We start from the raw sequence: 24,760 nt of genomic DNA, 5'->3' as shown, positions 1-24,760 counted from the left end.
GCCAGCTATTTAGCCCTGTGCTAAACCAGGCCCGTACAGATTTCTTTAAAATAGTGAAAAATTACTCAAGGTTTGTGTTCAAATGCATTTGGGTATTGAGGAAATGTACCATGGGAGCAGAGTAAGCAATTCGGAAAATAGATTGTATGTTGGCCTTTATTGCAAAGTGAGTTTGGGGACAAGGAGAAGGAAGGCGTGCGGCAAACAAGGATTTAGTGAGGCCCTAACTGAAGTTGTGTACAGGTTTGGTTCCTTATCCAAGGAAGGATACACGTGCCGTATAGGAAGTGCAATAAAAGTTTTGCCAGATTGATCCCAACGAGGAAAGATTGAGTAGAATGGCCCCATACTTACTGCCATTTAGAAAAACGAGAGGCGATCCCTTTGAAACACAGGATTCTTGAAGTGTTTGACAGCTTCGATGCCATTCACCCTCCCTGGCGAGTCTGGCACTCGGATACATAGACTCAGGATAAGGGGCTGGTTATTTAGAACTGTGATGAGGAGAAATTTCTTCACACAGAGTTGCAAATCTTTCGGATTCTTTACCTGAGTAAGCAGTGGATACTCAATTGAGCAAATATGATGTGAGAAAAAGCATTTTCAAACGAGTGTCTCTGATCTGGAATGCACTGCCTGGGAGTGTGGTGGAGGCTGGTTCAATCGAGGCAGTCAAGAGGGCATGAGATGATTATTGGAAGAGAAACAATGTGCAGGGGTGCGGGGAAAATGTAGGAGATTGGTACTCAGTCATGATGCTCGTTTGGAAGGCCGGTGCAGACATGTCGGACCAAATGGCCTCCTTCTGTGCCCTAACAATTGGATGATTCTGGCTGAGATTACTAAACTCGAAGAGAATCAGGAGATATGTGGTGGGGCAAGAAAGTAGAGGGAAGATAGAAGATTAGTCAAGATCTTGTGAAGAGGCATGAAATGAAAATGAAATGAAATAAAAATCGCTTATTGTCACAAAGCTTAAAATGAAGTTACTGTGAACAGAAATGCCGGTTGGGGTGAGCACAGATGTCTTACCGCACCAGGTGAAAGTCCAACAGGGTTGTTTCAAATCGTTAGCTTTCGGAGTGCAGCTCCTTCCACTACTGATTCACCTGAGCAAGGAGCAGTGCTCCGAAAGCTAGTGATTTGAACAAACCTGTTGAACTTTAACCTGGTGTATTAGACTTCTTACTGTTATTAAGAGGCAGAGCAGGGTCAAAGGGACCCGATGGTCAACTTCTGCTCCTATTTTGTATGTTCGTAAACCAACTTTCTCACCATAAACCTCAATCCCCCACCCACCAGATCCCTCAACCCCCCCTCCCACCTCGTGCTCAGTGGTATATCCTCTACCCTCCATCCCTGGCCCAAAGTAACTCCACCTCATTAGTTTCCTTCATGTTATCAAAAGCCTTGCCTTCTTCTATGTTCCGCCCTACTCTTCTTTCCCCTTCAAGATGCTTATTCAATGTCTTTGTTCTGTTAAGTGCTTGAAGGTTTTTGCTTTCAAGCTGTCTCACTGTTAAATAAAACGACTGATTCATAAATATCTACCCGGCCACCTTTCAAGTATGCCTGACACTTTTAATGCCAGATGCAACAACTGAAAATAGATCATTTAATACTTTATCTAATTTTGTTGAAAGCTAAATTGAATCCACCAATGTCCATGCTTCCCATCTTTCACTCGTCAAAAATTAAAGATTCAAGATTAAATTCATCCATCAGATTTAATGTTAGCCTAATGCATTCAGAATTCAGAGCGCAGGTTTTTTATTTAATTAACAACCTATTAGACTAACTAATGAAACCGTCCAGCACAGACAGGTTCAACTGGGTCACAATCAACACACCTCATGGTCTTAACCATTGACCATAAAATAATAGTGCACAAATAAGGCTATTCAGCCCATCCTGCCTCTGCCCACTGTTGAATCTGCTTTCTCTTGGGCAGCACATTCCACATCATCTTAACTCACTGCGTAAAGAATTGTCTCCTCCTCACCCCAATTCTTTTACCGAATACCTGAAAACTGTCATAGTTTTTCTCTCTCTGCTGCTGTTCTCTCTCTGTTACTGCTGCTCTCTCTCTCTGCTGTTCTCTCTTTCTCTCTCTGTTACTGGTGTTCTCTCTCTGTTGCTGTTCTCTCTCCTGCTCTCTCTCTGCTGCTGCTGCTCTCTCTGTTGCTGCTGCTCTCTCTCTCTGTTGCTGCTCTCTCTCTGTTCCTGCGCTCTCTCTGTTGCTGCTGCTCTCTCTCTCTCTGTTGCTGCTCTCTCTCTCTCTGTTGCTGCTCTCTCTCTCTGTTGCTGCTCTCTCTCTCTGTTGCTGCTCTCTCTCTCTACTGCTGTTCTCTCTCTGTTACTGCTGCTCTCTCTCTCTCTGTTACTGGTGCTCTCTCTCTCTCTGTTACTGCTGTTCTCTCTCTGTTGCTGTTCTCTCTCCTGCTCTCTCTCTCTGCTGCTGCTCTCTCTCTGTTGCTGCTGCTCTGTTGCTGCTGTTCTCTCTCTGTTGCTGCTGTTCTCTGTTGCTGCTCTCTCTCTATTGCTGCTGCTCTCTCTCTGTTGCTGCTGCTCTCTCTCTGTTGCTGCTGCTCTCTCTCTGTTGCTGCTGCTCTCTCTCTGTTGCTGCTGCTCTCTCAGTCTCTGCTGCTGCTACTCTCTCTGTTGCTGCTGCTCTCTCTATTGCTGCTCTCTCTGTCTCTGCTGCTGCTGCTCTCTCTCTGTTGCTGCTGCTCTCTCTCTGTTGCTGCTGCTCTCTCTCTGTTGCTGCTGCTCTCTCTCTGTCGCTCTCTCTCTGTTGCTGCTCTCTCTCTCTGTCGCTGCTCTCTCTCTCTGTTGCTGCTGCTCTCTCTCTGTTGCTGCTACTCTCTCTCTGTTGCTGCTACTCTCTGTTGCTGCTCTCGTGCTGCTCACTCTCTGTTGCTGCTCTCTCTCTCTCTGTTGCTCTCTCTGTTGCTGCTGCTCTCTCTCTGCTGCTCTCTGTTGCTGCGCGCTCTCTCTCTCTTGCTGCTCTCTGTTGCTGCGCTCTCTCTCTCTCTCTTGCTGCTCTCTGTTGCTGCGCTCTCTCTCTGCTGCTGCTCTCTCTCTGTTGCTGCTCCTCTCTCTCTCTGCTGCTCTCTCTGTTCCTGCTCTCTCTCTGTTGCTGCTCTCTCTCTGTTCCTGCTCTCTCTCTGTTGCTGCGCTCTCTCTCTGCTGCTGCTCTTCTCTCTCTGTTGCTGCTGCTCTCTCTCTCTGTTTCTCTCTCTGTTCCCGCTCTCTCTCTGTTCCTGCGCTCTCTCTGTTGCTGCTCTTCTCTCTCTGTTGCTGCTGCTCTCTCTCTCTGTTTCTCTCTCTGTTCCCGCTCTCTCTCTGTTCCTGCGCTCTCTCTGTTGCTGCTCCTCTCTCTCTGTTGCTCTCTCTGTTCCCGCTCTCTCTCTGTTCCCGCTCTCTCTCTGTTGCTGCGCTCTCTCTCTGTTGCTGCTCCTCTCTCTCTGTTGCTTTCTCTGTTCCCGCTCTCTCTCTGTTCCTGCGCTCTCTCTGTTCCTGCGCTCTCTCTGTTCCTGCGCTCTCTCTGTTCCTGCGCTCTCTCTGTTCCTGCGCTCTCTCTGTTCCTGCGCTCTCTCTGTTCCTGCGCTCTCTCTGTTCCCGCTCTCTCTGTTGCTGCTCCTCTCTCTCTGTTCCCGCTCTCTCTCTGTTCCCGCTCTCTCTCTGTTCCCGCTCTCTCTCTGTTCCCGCTCTCTCTCTGTTCCCGCTCTCTCTCTGTTCCCGCTCTCTCTCTGTTCCCGCTCTCTCTCTGTTCCCGCTCTCTCTCTCTGTTGCTGCTGCTCTTGCTCAGTTTGCTGCCTGTTTCCAGGTTTGGTTGCTGCTGAGTTACTGCAGGAAGGAGAGGTGAGGGAGGGAGGAGAGAAGGAAGGAGAGAGGAGAGAAGGAAGGAGAGAGGAGAGAAGGAAGGAGAGAGGAGAGAAGGAAGGAGAGAGGAGAGAAGGAAGGAGAGAGGAGAGAAGGAAGGAGAGAGGAGAGAAGGAAGGAGAGAGGAGAGGAGAGAAGGAAGGAGAGAGGAGAAAAGGAAGGAGAGAAGAGAGTCAGAGAACAGGAGGGCAGCTGTCCTCTCCGGTTACTGATCCCTCTGCGATGGGAAACAGAAGTTCTTCGTAACCCTTCACAATGTAAAATACGTCTGCAATACTGTTGCTCCATAGATACTGAATGAGGAAATGTTAGATAGGTCGTGGCTGCTTTTCTTCGATCGGAGGAAGACGAGGGAATGTTTGATTGAGGTGTACAAGATTGTAAATGGCCTGAATAGATTGGATAGGAAGGCCTATTTTCCATAACAGTGAGGTCAGTGACTATGGGGCAGAGATTTAAAGTGATTGGTACCAGCATTAGAGGGAAGTTGAGGCAGATTTCTTCACCCAAGGGTGGTCGGGGTCTGGAACTCACTGCTGGAAAGGGTGGTAAAAGCAGAAACCCCTCAACTCATCTAAGAGTGTATTTTATTCATTTACGGGATTTGTGCGTCGTTGGCTCGACCAGCATTCATTGCCCATCCCTAGTTATCCTTCGGAAGGCTGTGGTGAGCTGCCTTCCTGAACCCCTGCAGTCACTGGGGTAGGTACATCCACTGTGCTGTTAGGGAGGGAGTTCCAGGATTTTGCCCCAGCGACATTGAAGGAACGACGATATATTTCCAAGTCACGATGATGAGTAACTAGGAGGGGAACCTCCAGGTGGTGGGGTTCCCAGGTATCTGCTGCTTTTGTCCTATTCAATGGTAGTGGTTGCGGGTTTGGAAGGTGCAGCCGAAGGAACCTTGGTGAGTTACTGCAGTGCATCTTGTAGACGGTACACACAGCTGCCACTGTGTGGCTGGTGGTGGAGGGTTTGAATGTTTGTGGAAAGGGGAGCAATCAAGCGGGGCTGCTTTGTCCTGGATGGTGTGGAGCTTCTTGAGTGTTGTTGGAGCTGCGCTCATCCAGGCAGGTGGAGAGTATTCCATCACACTCCTGACTTGTGGATTGTAGATGGTGGACAGACCACCATCTGTGTGTGGGGGGGGGGGGGGGGGGGGGGGGGGGGGGGGGGGGGGGGGGGGGGGGGGGGGGGGGGGGGGCCAGGAGGTGAGTTACTTGCTTGTAATTTCTATTCTTGGACCTGCCCTGGTAGCCACAGTATTAATGTGGCTGGGTCCAGTTCAGTTTCTGATCAATTGTTACCCCCAGGATGTTGATTGTGGAGGATTTAGCGACGGTAATGCCATTGAATGTCAAAGCAAACTATGGCATCTGGACATGCTTCTGAAGTCGTGGTAACCTGCAGGGCTGCAGACCAAGTGTTAGAAAATTGGATTGGCTGGGTTTTCCGGCCAGCACAGACATGATGGGCAGAGTGGCCTCCTTCTGTGCCGTAAATCTTTCTACATTTTCTAAAAAACTGAAAAGGAGGAAGAGGAGGAGTGGCACTGTGACACGGCGGTTAGCACTGCTACCTCACAGCACCAGGGATCCGGGTTCAATTCCAGCCTCGGGTTACTGTCCGTGTGCAGTTTGCACATTCTCCCCGTGTCTGCGTGGGTTTCCCCCGGGTGTTCTGGTTTCCTCCCACAGTCCAAAGATGTGCAGATAGGTGGATTGGCCATGATAAATTGTCCTTCAGTGTTCAAAGATATGCAGGTTCAGTTGAGGGGATGGGGATGGGGAGTGGGCCTAGGTAGGGTGCAGAGGGTCAGTGCAGACTTGATGGGCTGAATGGCCTCCTTCAGCACCAAAGCAAATCTATGGTTGTACAGAATGTGCAGGGATGTGGGGTAGGTGAATTGCTCCTTTGGAAAGCCAGCTTGGACACAATGGATGAAATCATAGATTCATAGAATTTACAGTGCAGAAGGAGGCCATTCGGCCCATCGAATCTGCACCAGCCCTTACAAAGAGCACCCTACTCAAGCCCACCTATCTACCCTATCCCTGTAACCCAGACACCCTCACTTACACTTTTTACACAATAAGCGCAATTTATCATGGCCAATCCATCTAACCTGCACATCTTTAACCTGCACATCTTTGGACTGTGGGAGGAAACCGGAGCACCCGGAGGAAACCCACACCGACACGGGGAGAATGTGCAGACTCCGCACAGACAGTGACCCATCCGGGAATCGAACCTGGGACCCTCGCACTGTGAAGCAACTGTGCTAACCACTATGCTACCGTGCTGCCCTGGCCTTCTGCTGTGCTAAAACATGCTGCTATGATGCCTACAGCAGCTCAATAGTCTACTGCTTTTCACTGTCAAGCTGTATATCTCAGGAACGGTGTCTCGCAGCCAAGCGTGCATCACAAGACAAGGAATGAAAACAGCAGGAAAATCATGAAGTGTGATGCATTCAGCCAACATTTCCGCAACATCTAATTGTGGGAACCAACCAGGGAAGAAATTATGTTTAATATAAAATAAATTTAAAGTGGGAAACATTGATGGGAAATTCAGTACAATCTAACTACTGCTTACTGTGGATACACACAGCGTCCTATTTAGTTACTACATTGCTAAATAGAACAGTACAAGAAGCTAGCAACCTACTTACAGTCAGATCGGAAATACTCATCTACCGTGAGCACTTATGCACAGGTTGCAGTTATCCAGCACCTTAAATGTCTAGGAATATCCTCGGGGCTTCACAGCGACATAATGAGACAGCACTGGATAATCAGGCAAAGGAGAACGTAATAGGATAACCAAATGTTTGGTCAGAGGTGGGTCTCAAGGAGTGCAGAGGAAGGGGGCAGCAAGGGGCGGAGAGGGTGGCAGGGAGAGTGAGATGGAGGGATCAAGGTAGAGCAAAGCGGAGAGGGTGGGAGGGGGTGAAAGAAGGAAGAGGGAAAGAGTGGCAGAGGAAGAAAGGGGTGGAGAGGAAAGGGGTGGAGAGGAAGGGAGTGAGGTAACAATAAGGAATGAATCCGGCAAGGGGAAACACTTCCAGCGGCAGAGGGGCTAACAGCTAAGTTTTAAGGTGATTAACAACAGAACTAAATCGTTGTTTAGTTAGAACCCCCCCCCGCCGACCTGAAAAAGTTACAGACTGTTCGACCAGGCGTAACTGGGTTTTAAAAGTGATGCGAGCACTAAAGTTAGAACCGGATCTGAAAGATAATTTTACATTACTATGGGGCAATTTAGCACGGCCAATCCACCTAACCTGCACATCTTTGGACTGTGGGAGGAAACCGGAGCATCCGGAGGAAACCCACACAGACACGGGGGGAACGTGCAGACTCCGCACAGACAGTGACCCAAGCCGGGAATCGAACCCAGGTCCCTGGCACTGTGAAGCAACAGTGCTAACCACTGTGCTACTGTGTCGTCCATCATCCTTTGCTCTGCAGCCTATATCGGCTCAAAACCTCATTTTTAAAATTTAAACCCTTGTTTTCGCCATGGTCTCACCCAACCGATCTTTGCAATCTTTCCCAGTCCTTTGAGACACCTGCATTCTTCCAATTCTGCCTCTCGCACATCCCCGATTTTAATCACTTCACCATTGGTAACCGTGTTTCCAGCTGCCCAAGCACTAAACTCAAAAATTCCCTCACTGAATCTCTCCTCCTTTCATACACTCCTTAAAACCTACCTCGGCAACAAAACTTTTGGTCACCTTTCAAATTTTGTTTGGTACTAATTCTGTGAAGTGCCTTGGGATAATTTACCACATTACCGTCGCTACATAAATGTAAGCTTATGTGCAACATTATTCTTTTTCTCGTCAACCTAATTGACGGTTTAGGATCAGCACTGGGTTTTTTTTTTAAGCACAGCACAAAACCAGGTCACTGGGCCTAACGTGCCTGTGCTGGGGTTATGTTCTACACAAGCCTGCCCCCCAACTCCCACATCCTCCTATCTCATCTCACAGGCATATCCTTTTATTCCTGTCCCCAGAAGCTGATTATCTACGATTATCTATATTATTCATCACAACAACTGCACATAGTAGTAATTTTCACTTTCAAAGCCATTATATAAACAAAATTACAAAGACTCTTTGGATAAAGAAGCTTCTCCTGAATTCTTCAGTGGATTTAATTGAAACAATTATCATTAAACGGCTCCTAGTTGTGAGCTCACTGCAAGTGAAAACATTTTCTCCAGATGACCAGAGTTACTCATCAAGTCAGTCACGGACAGCCAGTGCTGGCTGGAATGAGGTGGCGAGCGCCTGGAGTGTGACCAGGAGAACTGGCCTCCCAGTGCAAGAAAAAGGTCAACGACCTACTCCGGGCAGCACGAGTGAGTCGACACCAACGCCTCCCCTCTCCCTCCCCCCACCCCAAGACCTTCTCGCCCCCATGCAAGCACCACCTTCCAAGCCTTCCTCCATCCCCAACCCTCTCTTCACAACCCCCCTCTCACCACTATGAACCACGCCTGTGGCTCTCACAAACCCCCTCTCACCACTATGAACCACGCCTGTGGCTCTCACAAACCCCCTCCCACCACTATGAACCACGCCTGTGGCTCTCACAAACCCCCTCCCACCACTATGAACCACGCCTGTGGCTCTCACAAACCCCCTCCCACCACTATGAACCACGCCTGTGGCTAACGAAGCCCTCACCATCTCTCCTCAACGAAAGCACTCCCACAATCGCCAGGAGAGGGCCCAGACTCGAGGTGGGGTGTTGGACGTAAGAATCCTCACCTCCTCCGAGGAGCGGGCCCTGGAGGTGACAGGTGTGGCCGAGGACAGAACAGTCACCAACGTGGAGGCTGGTAGATGCCACGAAGGTGAGGAACCACCGGGCCCCAGCCAAAAGATCTGTCAAACATGAGTTGTTATTGCCTCACTGACTGACCCATCCCTCCCACTGACCACGTGTCCATTCTCCCGCAGGTCCTCCAGCCAGCGGCGTAGGCCCAGCGCGGGCGGTCCCCTCTCCGGCCTCCCACCTTGGAGGGGAGCTCCGAGGAGGACACAGTCGACGGGTCACAGCTGTCACCCCCACCCTCCACCAGCGCAGATACAGGTACCTCGGTGGGAAATATTTCTCAGGCTTCTGGGCACATTCTGGTGAGGACCACACTGCTGCTGATGTACATCTGGTGGAGGCAGGAAGCCCCAGGCGAGACAGCAGTCAGAGGTCTGCTCGATCCCAGGAACCACCTGGGTCCCAGCCTGATGCTGAGGCTCTGGTACAGGGTTACCCGGAGCTGATGGAGATGATCGGGAGCAGCCTGCACAGCAGGTCCACAGCCGATTGTAGGAGTCCCAGAGGCTACGGGCGCAGGAGATGTCGCTGGCAATGTGTGGCACTGAGGCCAGCACTGCTAGGGTGGCGACCGCACTGGAGAGCCTGGTGCACGACGTCGGCACCGTGAGTGAAGGTGTCCAAGGCATTGCGCAGTCGATGGCGGCCATGGCTGAGAGTCTAGGAGAATGTCTGCCTGGCTGGGGGATGTTACCCAGTGCCAGGCTGACCTTGGTGAGGTTCTGTGGGACATGTCCCGCTCTGAGATGGGAATAGCTGAGGCAGTGCAGAGTGTGGCCCAATCACTGACAAGCAATGCTGATGTCATCGACATGATGGTGCAGACCATGGGGAACTGGCTGGGCTGGCAGAGCCAGATGACGCAGGGGCAGTCAGGGTTGCTTGTGCACAAACTTATGATGCCTCTGTCACTTTCTTCTGCAAAGCAGGCCGACCTCCACCTTTCCCCTTGGCCTTGGACCTTGGCCCACCTTTCCAGGCATCCCGCCCTCCCCATGACACTCACCTACTCTCCGGCCATGGACATGTCCCTGGAGCTGTGTCCCATCCCCTGGGTGTTCAGATGTTGGCTGCTGTGTGTGTGGTGTTGCCTCTCGCAGTGTCAGGCACAATGTCCAGGAATCACAGTCTGATTGGGCTGCTAGGCAACGACTCCCACTTGCTGCATGGAACGTCCATCCACGGGAATCCCCCTGGGTTGTGTGAAGTGCTCACTTAACCACAACTGCCAATTTCCTAGTGGCAATAGCCTTCAGCCGCGCAACCAGAGGTCTTGGCAATCGATGGGGATTATGGGTGGTCAGTGGGGCAGACGGTCAGGGGGTAGGGCTGCCCCCGGATCGGGTACACACAATTCAAGGGGTTTGCACGGTGTTGCCATGGCCTCCCTGACGCCTTCCTCCCATTGTGGCCCACCTCTGCGGAGGGCACCCCACCCCCAGCCCAGTGTTGGGGTGGCAAGCCCAGCGCCCTCGGGCTCTTTGTGTGTGACCCACCTCCTCGGCTCCCCGCAGAAGCCCTTCCGCCAGGTTCAGGTTTATCAAAAGGAGCACTAATTGGCGCTCGCATCTGCTGGGGTGGCCACAGAATGACAGGAGGCCATTGGATATGGGGTCATTCTCGTTAATTGTATAAAAATTGGGCTTAATGAAAAAAGTGGTTTCTTGCCACGCGACTGCGAGGTCCCGATTTCACCGACAGGAGCAGGCTGGGAGCAGGCCGGCTGCATCGCAAACTGTTTGGTGACTGGCGCGGTTCTCTTTCTCGGGCCCCTCCCGCTACTCACCAGCCTCAATTCGCTCGAACGAGCGTGTAAAGAGGCCGGAGAATCGTGCCCATTAAGTCAGTTACGGCGTAGGCAGGAAGAAGAGATTGGTCTCATTATCCGTCCCTTTTGAAAGTTATTATTATTACTGAATCACCCTTTCAGGCATCACATTCCAAATCACTACAATTCACTGTGCAAAAGAAACGTTACTCTTATTTAACAGATTGAAATTACAATGCTGAGTTTAATGGCTAATTAATATGAAAATCCATAAGCTCTTAAAAATAATGGGAAAGCTAAATGCAACGCGAGCAAGTGAGAGAGCAGCAAGTTTTGACCATTTGCAACTCCCAATGGATCTTTTCATCCCTCAATCCGGAGACTAAGTTGTGCATGATTTAGGAGCTCACCTGAATCCATTTGTCTGGAATTGCCATAGCCAAACGGTAATCAAACCCTCCGCCTCCTTCAATCACAGGACGACAGAGTGTAGGCATTCCCGACACATCCTGAAAAACACATTTCAAATTAACAGGGTGCCATCAATTGTGATTTAATATCTTTCCCCAGAGTCCACTTTTCGACAGAAACAACATATTGCAGCAGCCAATTGGTGCACAGCAGCACCTCACAAACACGTCGGTAAGGTAAATAAATCACAGTTAATTTGTTTTGGTGGTCGGGGGTTGAATATTGGCCAAGCTATTGGCAATGATAACATTGTGGTAATGCCATTCGACTCCAGTAGCCCTGGAGATATGAGTTCACTCCCACCATGGCAACCGGGGAATTTAAATTCAATGAATAAATCTGGAAATACAAAGCTCGTCTCAGCAATGATGATCGTGAAACTACCGGATCATAACTGTCACCTCGCACCCTTCAGCTGCATCAGTGTTCGATATCGAGTGCCATCTGGAAGGGCATTGAGTGTAGCCAGGGTGCAGATTATACTCTGGGTGGGGAACTTCAATGTTCATCACCAAGAGTGCCTCGGAAGTCTTTTCAGGTCCTGAAGGACACATCTGCCAGACAGTAGCTGGACATGATTAAGGCTGTGCTCCAGGGAGTTTGGAGGGATTGTCATCTATTGGATGCGATGATAAACAGAGGGAGACGCTGTCCTCCCTTGCAGATGGACGATAAAATCCCACAACACTGTTCTGAAGAAGATAGAGGGACTGATGTATAGTTAGAGTCGTAGAATGTTACAGCACAGAATGGGGGCACTGGCCCGTCCTTTCCGCTCCGACTCCTGCAAGAGCTACCCTGCTCGTCCCATTCCCCAGCCCCTTTAAATTCATCACTTTCAAATATGTATCCAGCTCTCTTTTGAAACCTCCTGTGGAATCCGCCTCCACCGCTCTCCCAGGCAGAGAATTCCAAATCCCAACAACTCTCCGAGTAAAGACGTTTCACCTCATCTCACTCTGAGTTCTCTTGCTGACCATCTTGAAATTGTGACATCTAGTCACTCTCATAATATACACACAGGTATACAATGGTGCACAGACAGACACTGACTGACACACAGGATGACCAATGAACACACAGAACACAGCAGCCAATCACCAGACAGGACATGGCCACTATAAAGCCAGAGGGCACTAGTTTTCCCGCTCTCTCGGGATGCAGCCTCTGAGACAGCCAGAGCCCGTAAGCAGCAACTAGAACATCCACCATGTGGTAGTAAGATAGTCTGGTCAGGCTAGCCTCAGGTCTCCAGTCAACTCAGCATAGTGTCAACCCACAGTTAAAGAATGTTGGTAGTTCAATAAAATCGAGTTGCATTTCTCCAAGTGTTGGAAATCTGTCTCTCTCACTGCTGCAGTAAACGCAGTCCTCACAGATCCAGCATACCCAACACATCAGTCACTGTCATACCAACCAGCGGAAACAGAATATCCTTCTTTACCCTGTCAAAATTGTTCAGAATTTTGAACACCTCAATAAGGTCGCCTCTTAATCTTCTCCGTTCCAAGGAGAATAAGCGCAATTTCCCCAATATTTCCTTGTATTTAAAATTCCTCATTCCTGGCATCATTCTCTCAGGTGCATTTCGAGGTGTGCACATCACCAACAATCTGTCCAGGTCCACCCACGTTGATGCTATGACCAAGAAAGCACAACAGTACCTTTACTTCCTCAGGACATTATGGAAATCCGGCATGTCCTTCTCCCTCGTGTCCCAGAGAATATTTACCCCCCCCCCCCCCCACCAATAACAAAACAAATGATCTGCTTTATCTGCAACACTGACACATTTCTAAAGTACTTTATTTGCTGTAAATCATTTTGAGATATCTTGAGGATGTGAAAGTTCCACATCAGCGCAAGTCACTTTCTTTCGTAAACCTCTTTGGAATATGCTGTAAGATCTGGCTGTGACTGACGGGGTCAGCACAGGGCACACTCCACACTGGAGCTTTCCTGGTTTGTAGGGTTGAGTAACAAGGCATGTATCTGCACACATCCACTGAGCCCTCGGGGTCCCCCTGTGTATCAGCATGCTCTCAGGTTTTGAGATTGCAGGCAGCAGGGGTCAGTATCGCACAGTCTACACAGTCTCAGAACTGGGATCAAAGATTTGCATTGTAGCAATAATACTGGATTAACAGAAACTCTTGTTTTAACACAGGCAATTAGACCCTTATTCCTCCTGCACTAGCCTCAGACTTTCTCATTTTCTTGCAGTATCACCCACTGAGCTCATTCACTTGAGTATTAGTGGCTGCTGATGCCACTTAATTGGCATCAGAGGAAAAACTACTCTCACTCTCAGCATGACAAGTCTGCTGTGTCTTGAGGAACAGCATAATTAAATAAGTGCGGCGTCGGAGAAGAATTCTAGAGCGACATGGAGGGACGGCGACAGAAGGGCACTGCACTCCTTCGGGACACCTTCTCATCGGGTCTAGGAGGAGATGGTGTGCAGCTGATGGTAATGGGGTTTACCCGCATTGCCAGAATTACCTACATAATCGAGCAGAGTGCTGCATATCTCACAATCGGACCAATGCTTTCAGAGGAATGAAACCTTGCTCATTCAGAACATTAACCACTTGCATTGCCAGTTTACAGATCATTAAACAAAACCTAACCTAACATTGCAGCAGTGCTGGGAGGGATATTCATGGTGCTCTTGATATAATTGAATAAATACAGCCTGACAGTCTGAAATGGATGGTATGCTTTTACAAAGGTGCCTCATCGTCCTCCCACCTCAAGGCATAGGTTTCTTGCTGGAGCACAGGTTCACAGCCAGGAACAAACAGAGGAGCAGGAGGAGGCAGTTCCAGCCTGTTTTGACACCACCCGATCTGATCTTGGCTGATCTGTATCTTAACTACATCCAATAGCTTTATCTTCTTGCCCTTTTATATGCTTGGCAAACAAAAATCGATTGATCTCGGTTTAAAATTAATTGAGCCAGCATCTTCTGGGAGAGTGTTGCATAATTCTACCACCCTTTGTGTGAAGAAATTGGCTCTGATTTTAAGGCAATGTCCCCTTGTTCTACACGCCCCTCCAACAGAAAATAATTATCTCTATTTAGCCCTTTAATGTCTTTCAAAATTCTAAAAATTGTAATAAAGTCACTCACTGACCTTTTACATTCCAGGAAACCCTCTCACAAATACACAGCACCTGGAGTGAAAGGAGGAGAGGGATCATGGGCAGGTTTTTCAGGGTATTTCCCCTCTGCATGGCTCCTTACAGCACCCCCTCCCTCCAGGACCTCCATCCATCAGTCCCCCAACCTCCCAGGGGCCTCCATTACCGCCCTGCACACCCCAGCCTTCAACCGCCCTCCACCCTCCTTTCATAGGTATGGCCCCCCTTGGCCTGATCCTTGGCAGTGCCACCCTGGCACCTTGCCAGTGCAATCTGGGCAGTGCCAAGGTACCCACATTCCAGGGAGAGGGCCAGGGAGCCACCCTGCACTGACCCTGACCACCTAGTGGCATCCAACAGCCTGGGAGATCCCCCCTCCTCCCCGAGGGCTGTTCCACCTGGTCCACGTTCTACCACGTGATCGACGCCAGACTTCAACCTCCCTGGGGTGGCTGGTCAATCGAGGGAGGCCAGTAGATCACGGGTAGGGATGCCTTAAGCAGGCTTACGATCAACTTCTGCGAACATCGTTTGGTCTCGTCTCTTTTGGGCGGCGTTCCGAATCCAACGTCTCGAGGGGCATGGGTGAATCCCGCAAGGCGCGGAGGCTGCCGGGAAGGCTGGGAGAGGGCTCTCCCGAGACTCGCCGTCCGCGCAGTACTCCCGCTTGAGCGCAAAGCGGCCAGAGAATCGCGTCCAATACCTTTAGTCAGAATGCTCCAAATAGCATGGTGTGGGGCAGAGGCTGGGCAGGGCAGTTCAGCCAGTTCCCTGTACAATTAGGCAATCATCACACGTGAGCCTAGGCAGCTTCATACGCTACTCTCTCCATGAAAATAATCACACTTGGGTATCCGACCCTTTCCTTGCATTCTTAGCACGAACATTCCGTGGGATCTTTCTCTCCCCAGTCCAAGAGCTCAGAGGCCTTCAATCACAAGTCTGGATCAGGAAGTAAGCCTGCACTGTTTGGTCTATGCAATGCCCTGATGTATTGGACACTTACTTTGCCAGGTACACAACTGATGGACATGTGGCAGAGAAATACATTTTCAGGGCTATGAGGAAAGAGGGGCTGATTGTGGGACTAGTTCACAGAGCTTTTAAAGGACCAGCACAAGGCTTGGGCTGAATGGCTTCCTTTTACGTGCTACCTTCTATGATTCTCCAGCTCTGAATCACAGCAAACTGATACATGTGCATCACTATGTTTAAAAACAGTGCAAGCATTTGCATTTATGCAACAGCCTGCATGACCGCAACACATCCCAAAGTGCTTTTCTGCTCTCTTGATTCAAGAGATGTCGGCATCACTGACAAGGACAGCTTGCATTGGTCATCCCTAATGCAGAGAAACACGTATTTCTTAAAGACACTGTTATAATGTAGGAAATGCCAACGTGTGCGCAGCAAGGTCCAACAAACAGTATTGTGATAATGGCCATGAAATAGGTATTCACAGAGGGCTATATGTTATCCAAGACAATAAATTAAACAATACAGTAAATAACATGTACACAGCACCTTGTGGATATCCAAAAATTGTGTACGACCCATAAAGTACTCGGCTATTTGAAGTATAATGGCTGTAAGAAAATCCTACTCTTGTCATGATCTATATTTAGTGGGTTAAAGTCCAACAGGTTTTTTTAGATTCACTAACTTTCGGAGCACAGCTCCTTCCTCAGGTGAAGAAGGAGCAGTGCTCTGAAAGCTAGTGATTCGAAACAAACCTGTTGGACTTTAACTTGGTGTTGTTAGACTTCTTACTGTGCTCACCCCAGTCCAACGCCGGCATCTCCACATTACATTTAGTAGGGCAGCACAGTAGCACAGTGGGTAACATTGTTGCCTCACAGCTCCAGGATCCCAGGTTTGATTCCCGGCTTGGGTCACTGTCTGTGCGGAGTCTGCCCCTTCTCCTCGTGACTGCGTGGGTTTCCTCCGGGCGCTCCGGGTTTCTCCCACAAGTCCCGAAAGACGTGCTGTTAGGTGAATTGGACATTGTGAATTCTCCCTCCGTGTACCCGAACAGGCGCTGGAATGTGGCGACTGGGGGCTTTTCACACTAACTTCATTGCAGTGTTAATGTCAGCCTACTTGTGACACTAATAAAGAGTATTATTATTATTTGTGTTGCTGGATGTTAGAAATAAGGTATAGATTTAAATGGGTTCAAGTTGGTGTTTCTGTGCAGGAAAGAGTACAGCTTTAGTTAAGATTCATGTGAGACAATGGTGTTTGGATGTATGGGGGTGTTTTGTTTCAGTTCCAACTCTGTTTCTATGGTGCTGAGAGTTTACGACAGGACAGGTAAAAATGCGTCTATATTAGCCTTGAATGTACCTAACGACCTTGTCTCTACAGCTGTAAAGAATTCCACAGGTTCACTATACGACATGTCTCATTCCAGGTTGCATCACATTCATCGAAGCAGTGCGAACATAATCAACCACTCCTCATAACACCCCTCCAAACCCAGGATCAGCCAAGTGCCTGGTCTCTGGACTGCCTCCAATCCCACTTACCAGAAGTAATCGTCAGGTTTGGTGTCCTTATTTCCAGTCTTTGTAACAGTAATATTCTGTTGGGGAGTGAGTACTGAGAGTTTGTGTCATAGTTTAAATACAGGTGACAATTCAAGACAAATAATACTGAAATGAGAGTTGGAATACTTGGAGGCAGATCCTTGCTAAAACAGCTGAGAAAAATCTTTGTTCAAAAGGACAGTTGGAAAACCTGGAAGCGGGTCATCGAGTTTTACAGCACAGAAAATGACCGTTCGAGTACCCTCTGCCACTAGGTTTCAGAGTGGGATGCTGTCTGGTCATAGTTAGCCTGTTGGGTGACCGGGCCGTGTGTTTATTGCGAACATTAACAAAGCGGAAATTTTCCCTCATCTCTGCACCCCGTACTCATCGATTAGCACCAAGGTTGCTGTGGACACAGCGCCAGGGATGGGGATTCAATTCCAGTCTTGGGTCACTGTCTGTGCCGAGTCTGCACGTTCTCCCCGTGTGTGCGTGGGTTTCCTCCGGGTGCTCCGGTTTCCTCCCACAGTCGGAGATGTGCTGGTTAGCTGATCGGCCATGCTAAATTGGGCAGCATGATAGCATAGTGGTTGGCACTATGGCTTCGTGAGGGGATGAGAAAATATCAGCCATGATTAAATGGCAGAGCAGACTCAATGAGCCGAGTGGCCTAATTCTGCTTCTATGTCTTATGGTCTTTACAGCGCCAGGGTCTCAGTTCGATTCCTGGCTCGGGTCACAGTCTGCACGGAGTCGGAACGTTCTCCCCTTGTCTGCATGGGTTTCCTCCGGGTGCTCAGGTTTCCTCCCACAAGTGTTGTTAGGTGAATTGGACATTCTGAATTCTCCCTCTGTGTACCCGAACAGGGGCTGCAATGTGGCGACTAGGGGCTTTTCACAGAAGCTTCATTTCAGTATTAATGTAAGCAGACTTGAGACAATAAAGATAATAAAAAAAAATTGCCGCACATTGTCCAGGGATGTGTAAGTAGGTTACAGGGATAGGGCAGGGTGGGGCGGGGGGAGAAGTGGGTCTGACTAGAGTGCTCTTTCGAAGGGTCGATGCAGACATATAAAATAATCTTTATTGTCAGAATGTCTCAAATTACTAGGGGTCTACATCTCCAAAAATCTGTCCTGGTCCACCCACATCGTCACTACCACCAAGAAAGCACAACAGCGTCGATACTTCCTCAGGAAACTAAGGAAATTCGGCATGTCCACATTAACTGTCACCAACTTTTACAGATGCACCACAGAAAGCATTCTATCTGGCTGCATCACAGCCTGGTATGGTAACTGCTCGGCCCAAGACCGCAAGAAACTTCAGAGAGTCGTGAATACAGCCCAGTCCATCACACAAACCTGTCGCCCATCCATTGACTTCATCTACACCTCCCGCTGCCTGGGGAAAGCGGGCAGCATAATCAAAGACCCCTCCCACCCGGCTTACTCACTCTTCCAGGTTTTTCCACCAGGCAGGAGATACAGAAGTCTGAGAACACGCACAAACAGGAAAACAGCTTCTTCCCCACTGTCACCAGACTCCTAAACGACCCTCTTATGGACTGACCTCATTAACTCTACACTCCTGTATGCTTCAGCCGATGCCAGTGTTATGTAGTTACATTGTGTATCTTGTGCTGCCCTATTATGTATTTTCTTTATTTTCTTTTCATGTACTTAATGATCTGTTGAGTTGCTCGCAGAAAATTACTTTTCACTGTACCTCGGTACACGTGACAATAAACAAAATCCAAATCTAAATTACCTAACAGCACGGGGCTTGTGGGACGAAACCGGAGCACCCGGAGGAAACCCATGCAGATACAGGGAGACAGTGCAGACTCCGCACAGACAGTGAGCAAAGCTGGGAATCAAACCCAAATCCCTGGTGCTGTGAAGCAACAGTGCTAACCACCGTGCTACTGTGCCGCAACTCGATGAGCAGAATGGCCTCCTTCTGCATTGTAGAGATTCTACGATGATTACAGCAAAGATATATTTTGCCCCTGTGTTATCCTTAAAATCTGGGTACATTTGTGAAGATAACTGGCATTGAAGGAGCATTGTTCTGTTCTCAGACTTCTCATGTGTAATAAATGTTTTTTCTTGCTGTTAAAAGCTAATTGCGAATTCTGTGATCTGATCCTCCACGTTTTCTAAAAAAAGTAAGAGTTATGGCATTTTGTGCCCTGGTTCCATTCCAGCATCTTCCCGTCCAGTTATAACATCAACTGGGATTGTGACACTCTTCACCCATCACACTAAGCTGGGTGTGCTTCAATTTAGCCAAGTCAACAATTTAAACATTTTGCATGATCCGATTACCCAGAGACAGTGACTAAAATTGAATCTGAAATGGATAAAGCTGACATCTTTCCTTTGTCATGTGAATGTCACTTTAAGAAATGTTTGTCTTCTCACGTGGCTGCAGTGATGTCATTGTGTGAGCAGAGCTGGGCTCGTTTTGAGCTGGAAGCTGTTTTTGGCTGAGTTTTAGTTTCGTTTTCAGTTGCGAGCTGCATTCAAACCAAGTGGGTGTGTTTTGGTCTCTCTCTCTGCATGCTAAAGAATGTCTCCAGGTCACTTGATGATTTCAAAGTAATACCTGTTTCTGTTAAAAAAAAGGTTTTGTGACCCTTTGTTAAAAAGGGTCTTTGACTTGTGGATGTTGTTAGGACAATTACTAAGGGTTACCTACAGAGTATTGTATCTTTGTGGGGGGGGGGGGGGGGGGGGGGGGGGGGGGGTATCTGTGTTGGTAGCTGATAAGATGCTTACTCTGTGTTTATAAAATTTTAACTGGATTCATAGAATAAACATTGTTTTTGTTTAAAAATACTTTAGATCTCTGTTGCATCACAACTGTAAAGTGGGCCCTTGTGCCCATCACCAAAATCTATTCAAAGTTGTGGGTCAGGTGAACTCCATGATATACTTTGGTGTTCTCTAAACCCTGGCCCATAATACATTTAGTTATGGTTCAGTGGGTAATGCTCTTGCCTCTCGGTCACAAGGTCCTGGGTTCATGTCCCACTCCAGAGACTTGAGTAAATATTCCAAGCTGACAATCCAAATGCTAGAACTAACACAGTGCCTCACTGTCAGGGCTGAGTCTCCTTGGATAAGATGTTAAACCCAGGTTCCATCGTCCCCCTCAGGTGGATTGAAACAATCCCAAGACACTATTTTAATCTCAGTATGGGAGTGCTGTGGGTGAACATTCATCCCACAAGTAATTCAATTAAAGCAGATTACCTGACACGAAAACAAAGTGTTGGCAGGTTTGTCAGAAGAGTTTCTCTCTCCACAGACATGGCAAGACCTGCTGGGTTTTTCAAGAACTTCCTGTTTTTATTTCAGGTTTCCAGTATTGCAGTAGTTTGATTTTTAGAAAACAGATAATTTGATCATTTACCTCCTTCACGTCTCTGGGACACAGCTGTGTACTATTTGTAGTGATATCATGGTTGTGTTGTAATTCATCGACTGACCACTAGGAGTCTCATTAGTATATACGTGGATGTTAGAGATAGGTGACCTCAGGCTAAATAGGAAGCTAAAAGAGAGAGGTTGCTTGTACATGTTCATACTGTTATTCATCTGTTGTTTTGTATACAGTTGACCCACAGTTAATGTTAATAAATCGTTTATAGCTTTAGCTACAAGTGTTTTTGTAATATAAATCAGGCCATCTATCAAGATCATTACACTATTACCTTCCATATTTGCTTTTTAAAGGTGCAAGTCCTTTCTGTTTCCTTAATTCCAACTGGAAGAACCATAGACTTCACTTGCACCTTTACAAAGCATAATGACTTCCTTGCATAAAGAAACACAGGATAACGATTAGATCTTCAGCCTCCAGTCTATTCCAGTCATTCAATGTTATATGATCTGTAGCCCGAATGGTCAGTCACAGCAGCAAACTAAGTTCTTGAAGAACATGCAGCTGAGGGGAGGCATCATCACAATTTCTTCTCCCCCCCCCCCCCCAAAGAAACTCAACTTTCAATTTTACACTTTCTCAAAGTCTTGTACTCTTTCTTGGGGCTAGTCTCACCTTCAATGCACACGATCAAAACCTGTGCTGCAGGAAGCTGGCAAAGGAAATGAGCAATATCAAAACTCCCCACTGCTTTTATGTGACCAATGTTCTTATTCGTTCTCCTGTATTTGCACTGCTTTCATTTCCCCTCCTTTCACTACAAGCAAATGACTATTTATATATTAAATGGATCAGCAGGAAGCTCTTGTGCAAAGCAGCTCCACATAGAAATCTCCCATTTCAGGGTGGCCCTCATTCTCTTTGATTAAATTTGTCCTTCATTCACTTTTCCCGATTTCAAACAAAGTACAGAAATGACCTGCTGGGTGCTGTGCTTGTAGTCGATTTGAGTTTTCATTTTCAGCGTTTCCAGTATTCCTTCCAAAATATTAATTTTTATTTTCAGTTTGCCGATAAAAGTAATTATTTATATTTAAAGAATGAACACTGATAGCCTAAAGAAATTTTATTAAATGAGCTCAGGCTCGTTATTATCACTTTTAACTTTTGGACAGCAGATTAAAGTAATGGAAGCCTACAGCGCAGGGTCCAACTTTTATTTATTTATTTGTCCCTTTATGACACTGTTTTTTCTTTCACCATCATCTCGCCTGTCACTTCATCACTCCTACCTTACATTCTATCACAGCCTCCTCTTTTTATTCTATATTCCCTTCTCGCTCTGCCGCTATTTGCTCAAAACCTGCTACATTTTGTCAGGAAAACAAAGGTTTTAAGGGATTTATTGGTAAACATTTGACAGTGGACATTTTAAATTAAACATTAGAAACAAGGTATAATTTTAAGTTGGTTTAATTTAACTATTCTGTGCCTGGAAGGGTAAAACCTATAGTTAGATTCATGCTACATAAAGGTATTTGTGTATTGGGGGGTTGGTTAAGTTCCATTATGTTTAGAGTGTGAAACGGCATGAAGAATAAATATACAAGCAGTGGTTGTTGAGCAACCAGGGGCCTTGTGAGGAAGAGAAGCTTCTAAGTTTTAGTTTAGCTAATTTAATTGCAGATGAAGATAGGTACTGAGAGAGGTCAGCTCTATAAAAGTTATCGTCTTTTGAGCCAGGGTTCCATTCTGGGATCTTCCCGTCCAGCTATAACATCAACTGGGATCGTAACAACCTCCAACTTTTGACAAGTCTGATAAAAGTTCAGCAAGAGAAAAGTAAACTCTGGGCAAATCTCCGGGAAGGTTTCGAAGTGTGGTAGCAAGTGGGAATCACCGCAAGCTTCCCGGCGCTTGGCGCAGCGAGACCGGCAACACGTCACCGTTAATTGGTCCACTTCGCGAAGCTTCACGGGCTTCCGCCACAAATAACAGCTCGTCAACTGATTCGCCGGGACTGCGCTCGCCAGCTCCCCGCTAATAAGGTCGAGCAGCACTCAAACTGCACTTGCTCAGCCAATCCCAGCCAGCTCGCAACGACCGGCTCCAGGATTCATGGAGGCCAGGATGGATGTCCTGTTCCCCCGAGGGTGCCGGCGGGTGAGACCCCCCCCCAACGCACCCCCACCCCTCAACTCCCCATGAGACCCAGCCCTCCCTCCGCCCCCCATCCCACAACCTCCCCCAACCCTGCCTTCATAATCCCTCTCCCATCACTGTGAACCATGCATGTGGCTATCGATGCTCTCTCTGTGTCTCCTCAGGAAAAGCTCTCCCATAACAGTCAGGAGAGGACCCAGACTGGCAGTGGGATGCCCAACATAAGAATCCTCACCTCCCTCGAGGAGCAACATAAGAATCCTCACCTCCCTCGAGGAGCAAAACCCTGGAAGTGGACAGGAGGATAGATTGGTCACCCACGCGAAGCCTTACGGATGCTGCAGAGGTGAGGAACCACCGGGCTCCACTCGGGGGACCTGTCAAACGTGAGTATTGATTGGCTTACTGACTGACCCATCCCTCCCACGGACCACATGTCCATTCTTCCACAGATCCTCCACCCGACGGAGTCTGCCCACCCTCTATCCTGACTCCGAGGAGAACATTTTGGAGGATAGCCCCGAGGATGCCACCGTAGTCGAGGCACAGCTGTCATCACCACCAACACGTATACGCACACCTCGGTGGGAAACGCTAGTGCTCAGGCTTCTGGGGCACATTCTGGTGAGCACCACGCTGCTGCTGAAGAACATCAGGTGGAGGCAGGAACCCCCAGACAAGACACACCCGGAGGGCTGCTGGATCCTGGGAGCCAGCTGGGTCCCAGCCTGATGTTGAACCTGTGGAAGTGCGTTATCCGGAGCTGATGGAGATGTCAGGGAACGGCCGGGATGTTCAGAGGGAGATGTCAGCGACACTCCAGCAGGTCCATGGCCGATTGGAGGAGACCCAGAGGCTATGGGTGCAGGAGGTGGTGTCGGCAAAGAGTGGCACTGAGGCCAACACTGCTCGGATGGCGACCGCAGTGGAGAGCCTGGTGCACGACGTCAGCACAATCAGTGAAGGTGTTCAAGGTGTTGTGCAGTTGGTGACGGCCATGGCTGAGGGTCTCGACAGAATATCGGCCTTGCTGGGGAATGTGACCCAGCACCAGGCTGACCTTGAAGGGGTTCGGCGGGAGTTGTCCCATTCACAGGTGGGCATTGCCGAGGCCCTTCAGAGCATCTCCCAGTCACTGAGGAGCATCGCTGAGGGTGTCGACACCATGATGTGGACTATGGGGAGCCTCCATGATGCAGGGGCAGCTGGGGCTTGAACCAGCTGCCCCTCTGTCCCAAGGTGGACCCCAGGGCCCTAAGGGCACCGATCAGGAGGAGGTGGAGTTTAATGCCAACCCGGACCCGTCTCATGAAATGGCGACAGTGTCACCAGCTCCCCCGAGTTTCACCCTTCTGATGAGGCCGCGTCTCGGGGCCAGCACACGGGACAGAGCGGCACAGCTGTGCATGTGACAACGGCAAGTGAGCCAGGACCCTCCAGTTCCAGAGCCCCCAGTGGATGCCCGCCAGAGGCATTGAAGGCCACGGAATGAGGTAGGCAACTTGCAGCCTCCACCTCAGATATGCATCCTGAGGCAACACCATGACATAGTGATAGAGTTAGGAAGGCCAGGCACGTTGAGGATGATCACTGATGTACCGGAAGTGGGGTATTGTACAGCATATTAAACTCCTTTTTGCACAACCGTTATGCACAACCCTTTGTCCATCTCTCCAGGTACACCCCCTCCCTCTGGAGCTCGCCTACCCTCCGGCCATGGACATGTCCCCAGAGCTGTGTCCTATCCCCTGGGTGTTTGGATGTTGCATGTGGAGTTTTTCCTCCCGCAGTGTTCAAGCACAGTGTCCAGGCATAAGAGTGTGATTGGGATGCTAGGTGATGACTCTGACATGCTACATGACCCGCCACCCACGGGAATCCACTTGGCATGTGTGAAGTGCTCACTTAACCACGATTGCTAATTCCCTCCCAGGAATAGCCTTCAGCCGTGCAGCCAGAGTCCTCAGCAGGGGACATGCATGATCGGTGGGCAGACGGGCAGGATTGCCCCCGGAACAGTTACTCATGATCTAGTAGTTGGCATGGTGGTGCCCCAGCAACTCCCCCCCCCCCCCCCCCCCCCCCGCCCCCCCCCCCCCCCCCCCGCCCGCCAGGGCGGCCCACTCCTTTGGAGGGTCCCCCACCCCAGCGGAGGGTCCCCCACCCCAGCGGAGGATCCCCCACCCCAGCCGAGTTTTCCCCCCCCAGCCTCGCCCCCTCACCGCCGGTCTCTTTGCCTGTGAGCAAAGATAGACACTCACCTCCTCGGCTCCCAACAGAAGCCCCTCCGCCAGGTTCACGTTTTTAAAAAGGAGCGCTAATCGGCGGCAGCGTGAGCACACACTGGGGAGGCCGCTGAATGACAGAAGGCCATTGGACGATGGCTGGCTCGCGTTGATTCTATGGAAATGGGGCTCGAGTGATAATTGGTTTTTACCACACTACGATGACATCCCGATTTTGCCGACGTGAACGGGCTGGTTGCATCGCAAACTGTTTGGCGCAGGACGGGAATATAGGTTTTGTCCACTCCCGCTATTCACCTGCCTCATTA

At 49.0% G+C, this 24,760-nt stretch overlaps 1 protein-coding gene across 4 annotated transcripts in view; it reads right to left on the bottom strand.

Annotated features, from left to right (window-relative positions):
* The window catches only part of LOC119968715 (1,4-alpha-glucan-branching enzyme-like), a 707,296-nt gene that overhangs the window by 244,910 nt on the left and 437,626 nt on the right, over positions 1-24,760 (bottom strand). For all 4 annotated transcript variants that reach the window (XM_038801318.1, XM_038801319.1, XM_038801320.1 and 1 more), the window contains exon 10: positions 10,917-11,015. In XM_038801318.1, coding sequence (XP_038657246.1) covers positions 10,917-11,015 — 99 coding nt within the window. The remainder of the gene's footprint in view (positions 1-10,916; positions 11,016-24,760) is intronic.

The sequence above is a fragment of the Scyliorhinus canicula genome, chromosome 7 (genome assembly GCF_902713615.1).
Source record: "Scyliorhinus canicula chromosome 7, sScyCan1.1, whole genome shotgun sequence".
NCBI classification, from domain to species: Eukaryota; Metazoa; Chordata; class Chondrichthyes; order Carcharhiniformes; family Scyliorhinidae; genus Scyliorhinus; species Scyliorhinus canicula.
Note: the sequence above shows the minus strand (reverse complement) of the source record. Positions and strands in the feature narration are given on the sequence as shown.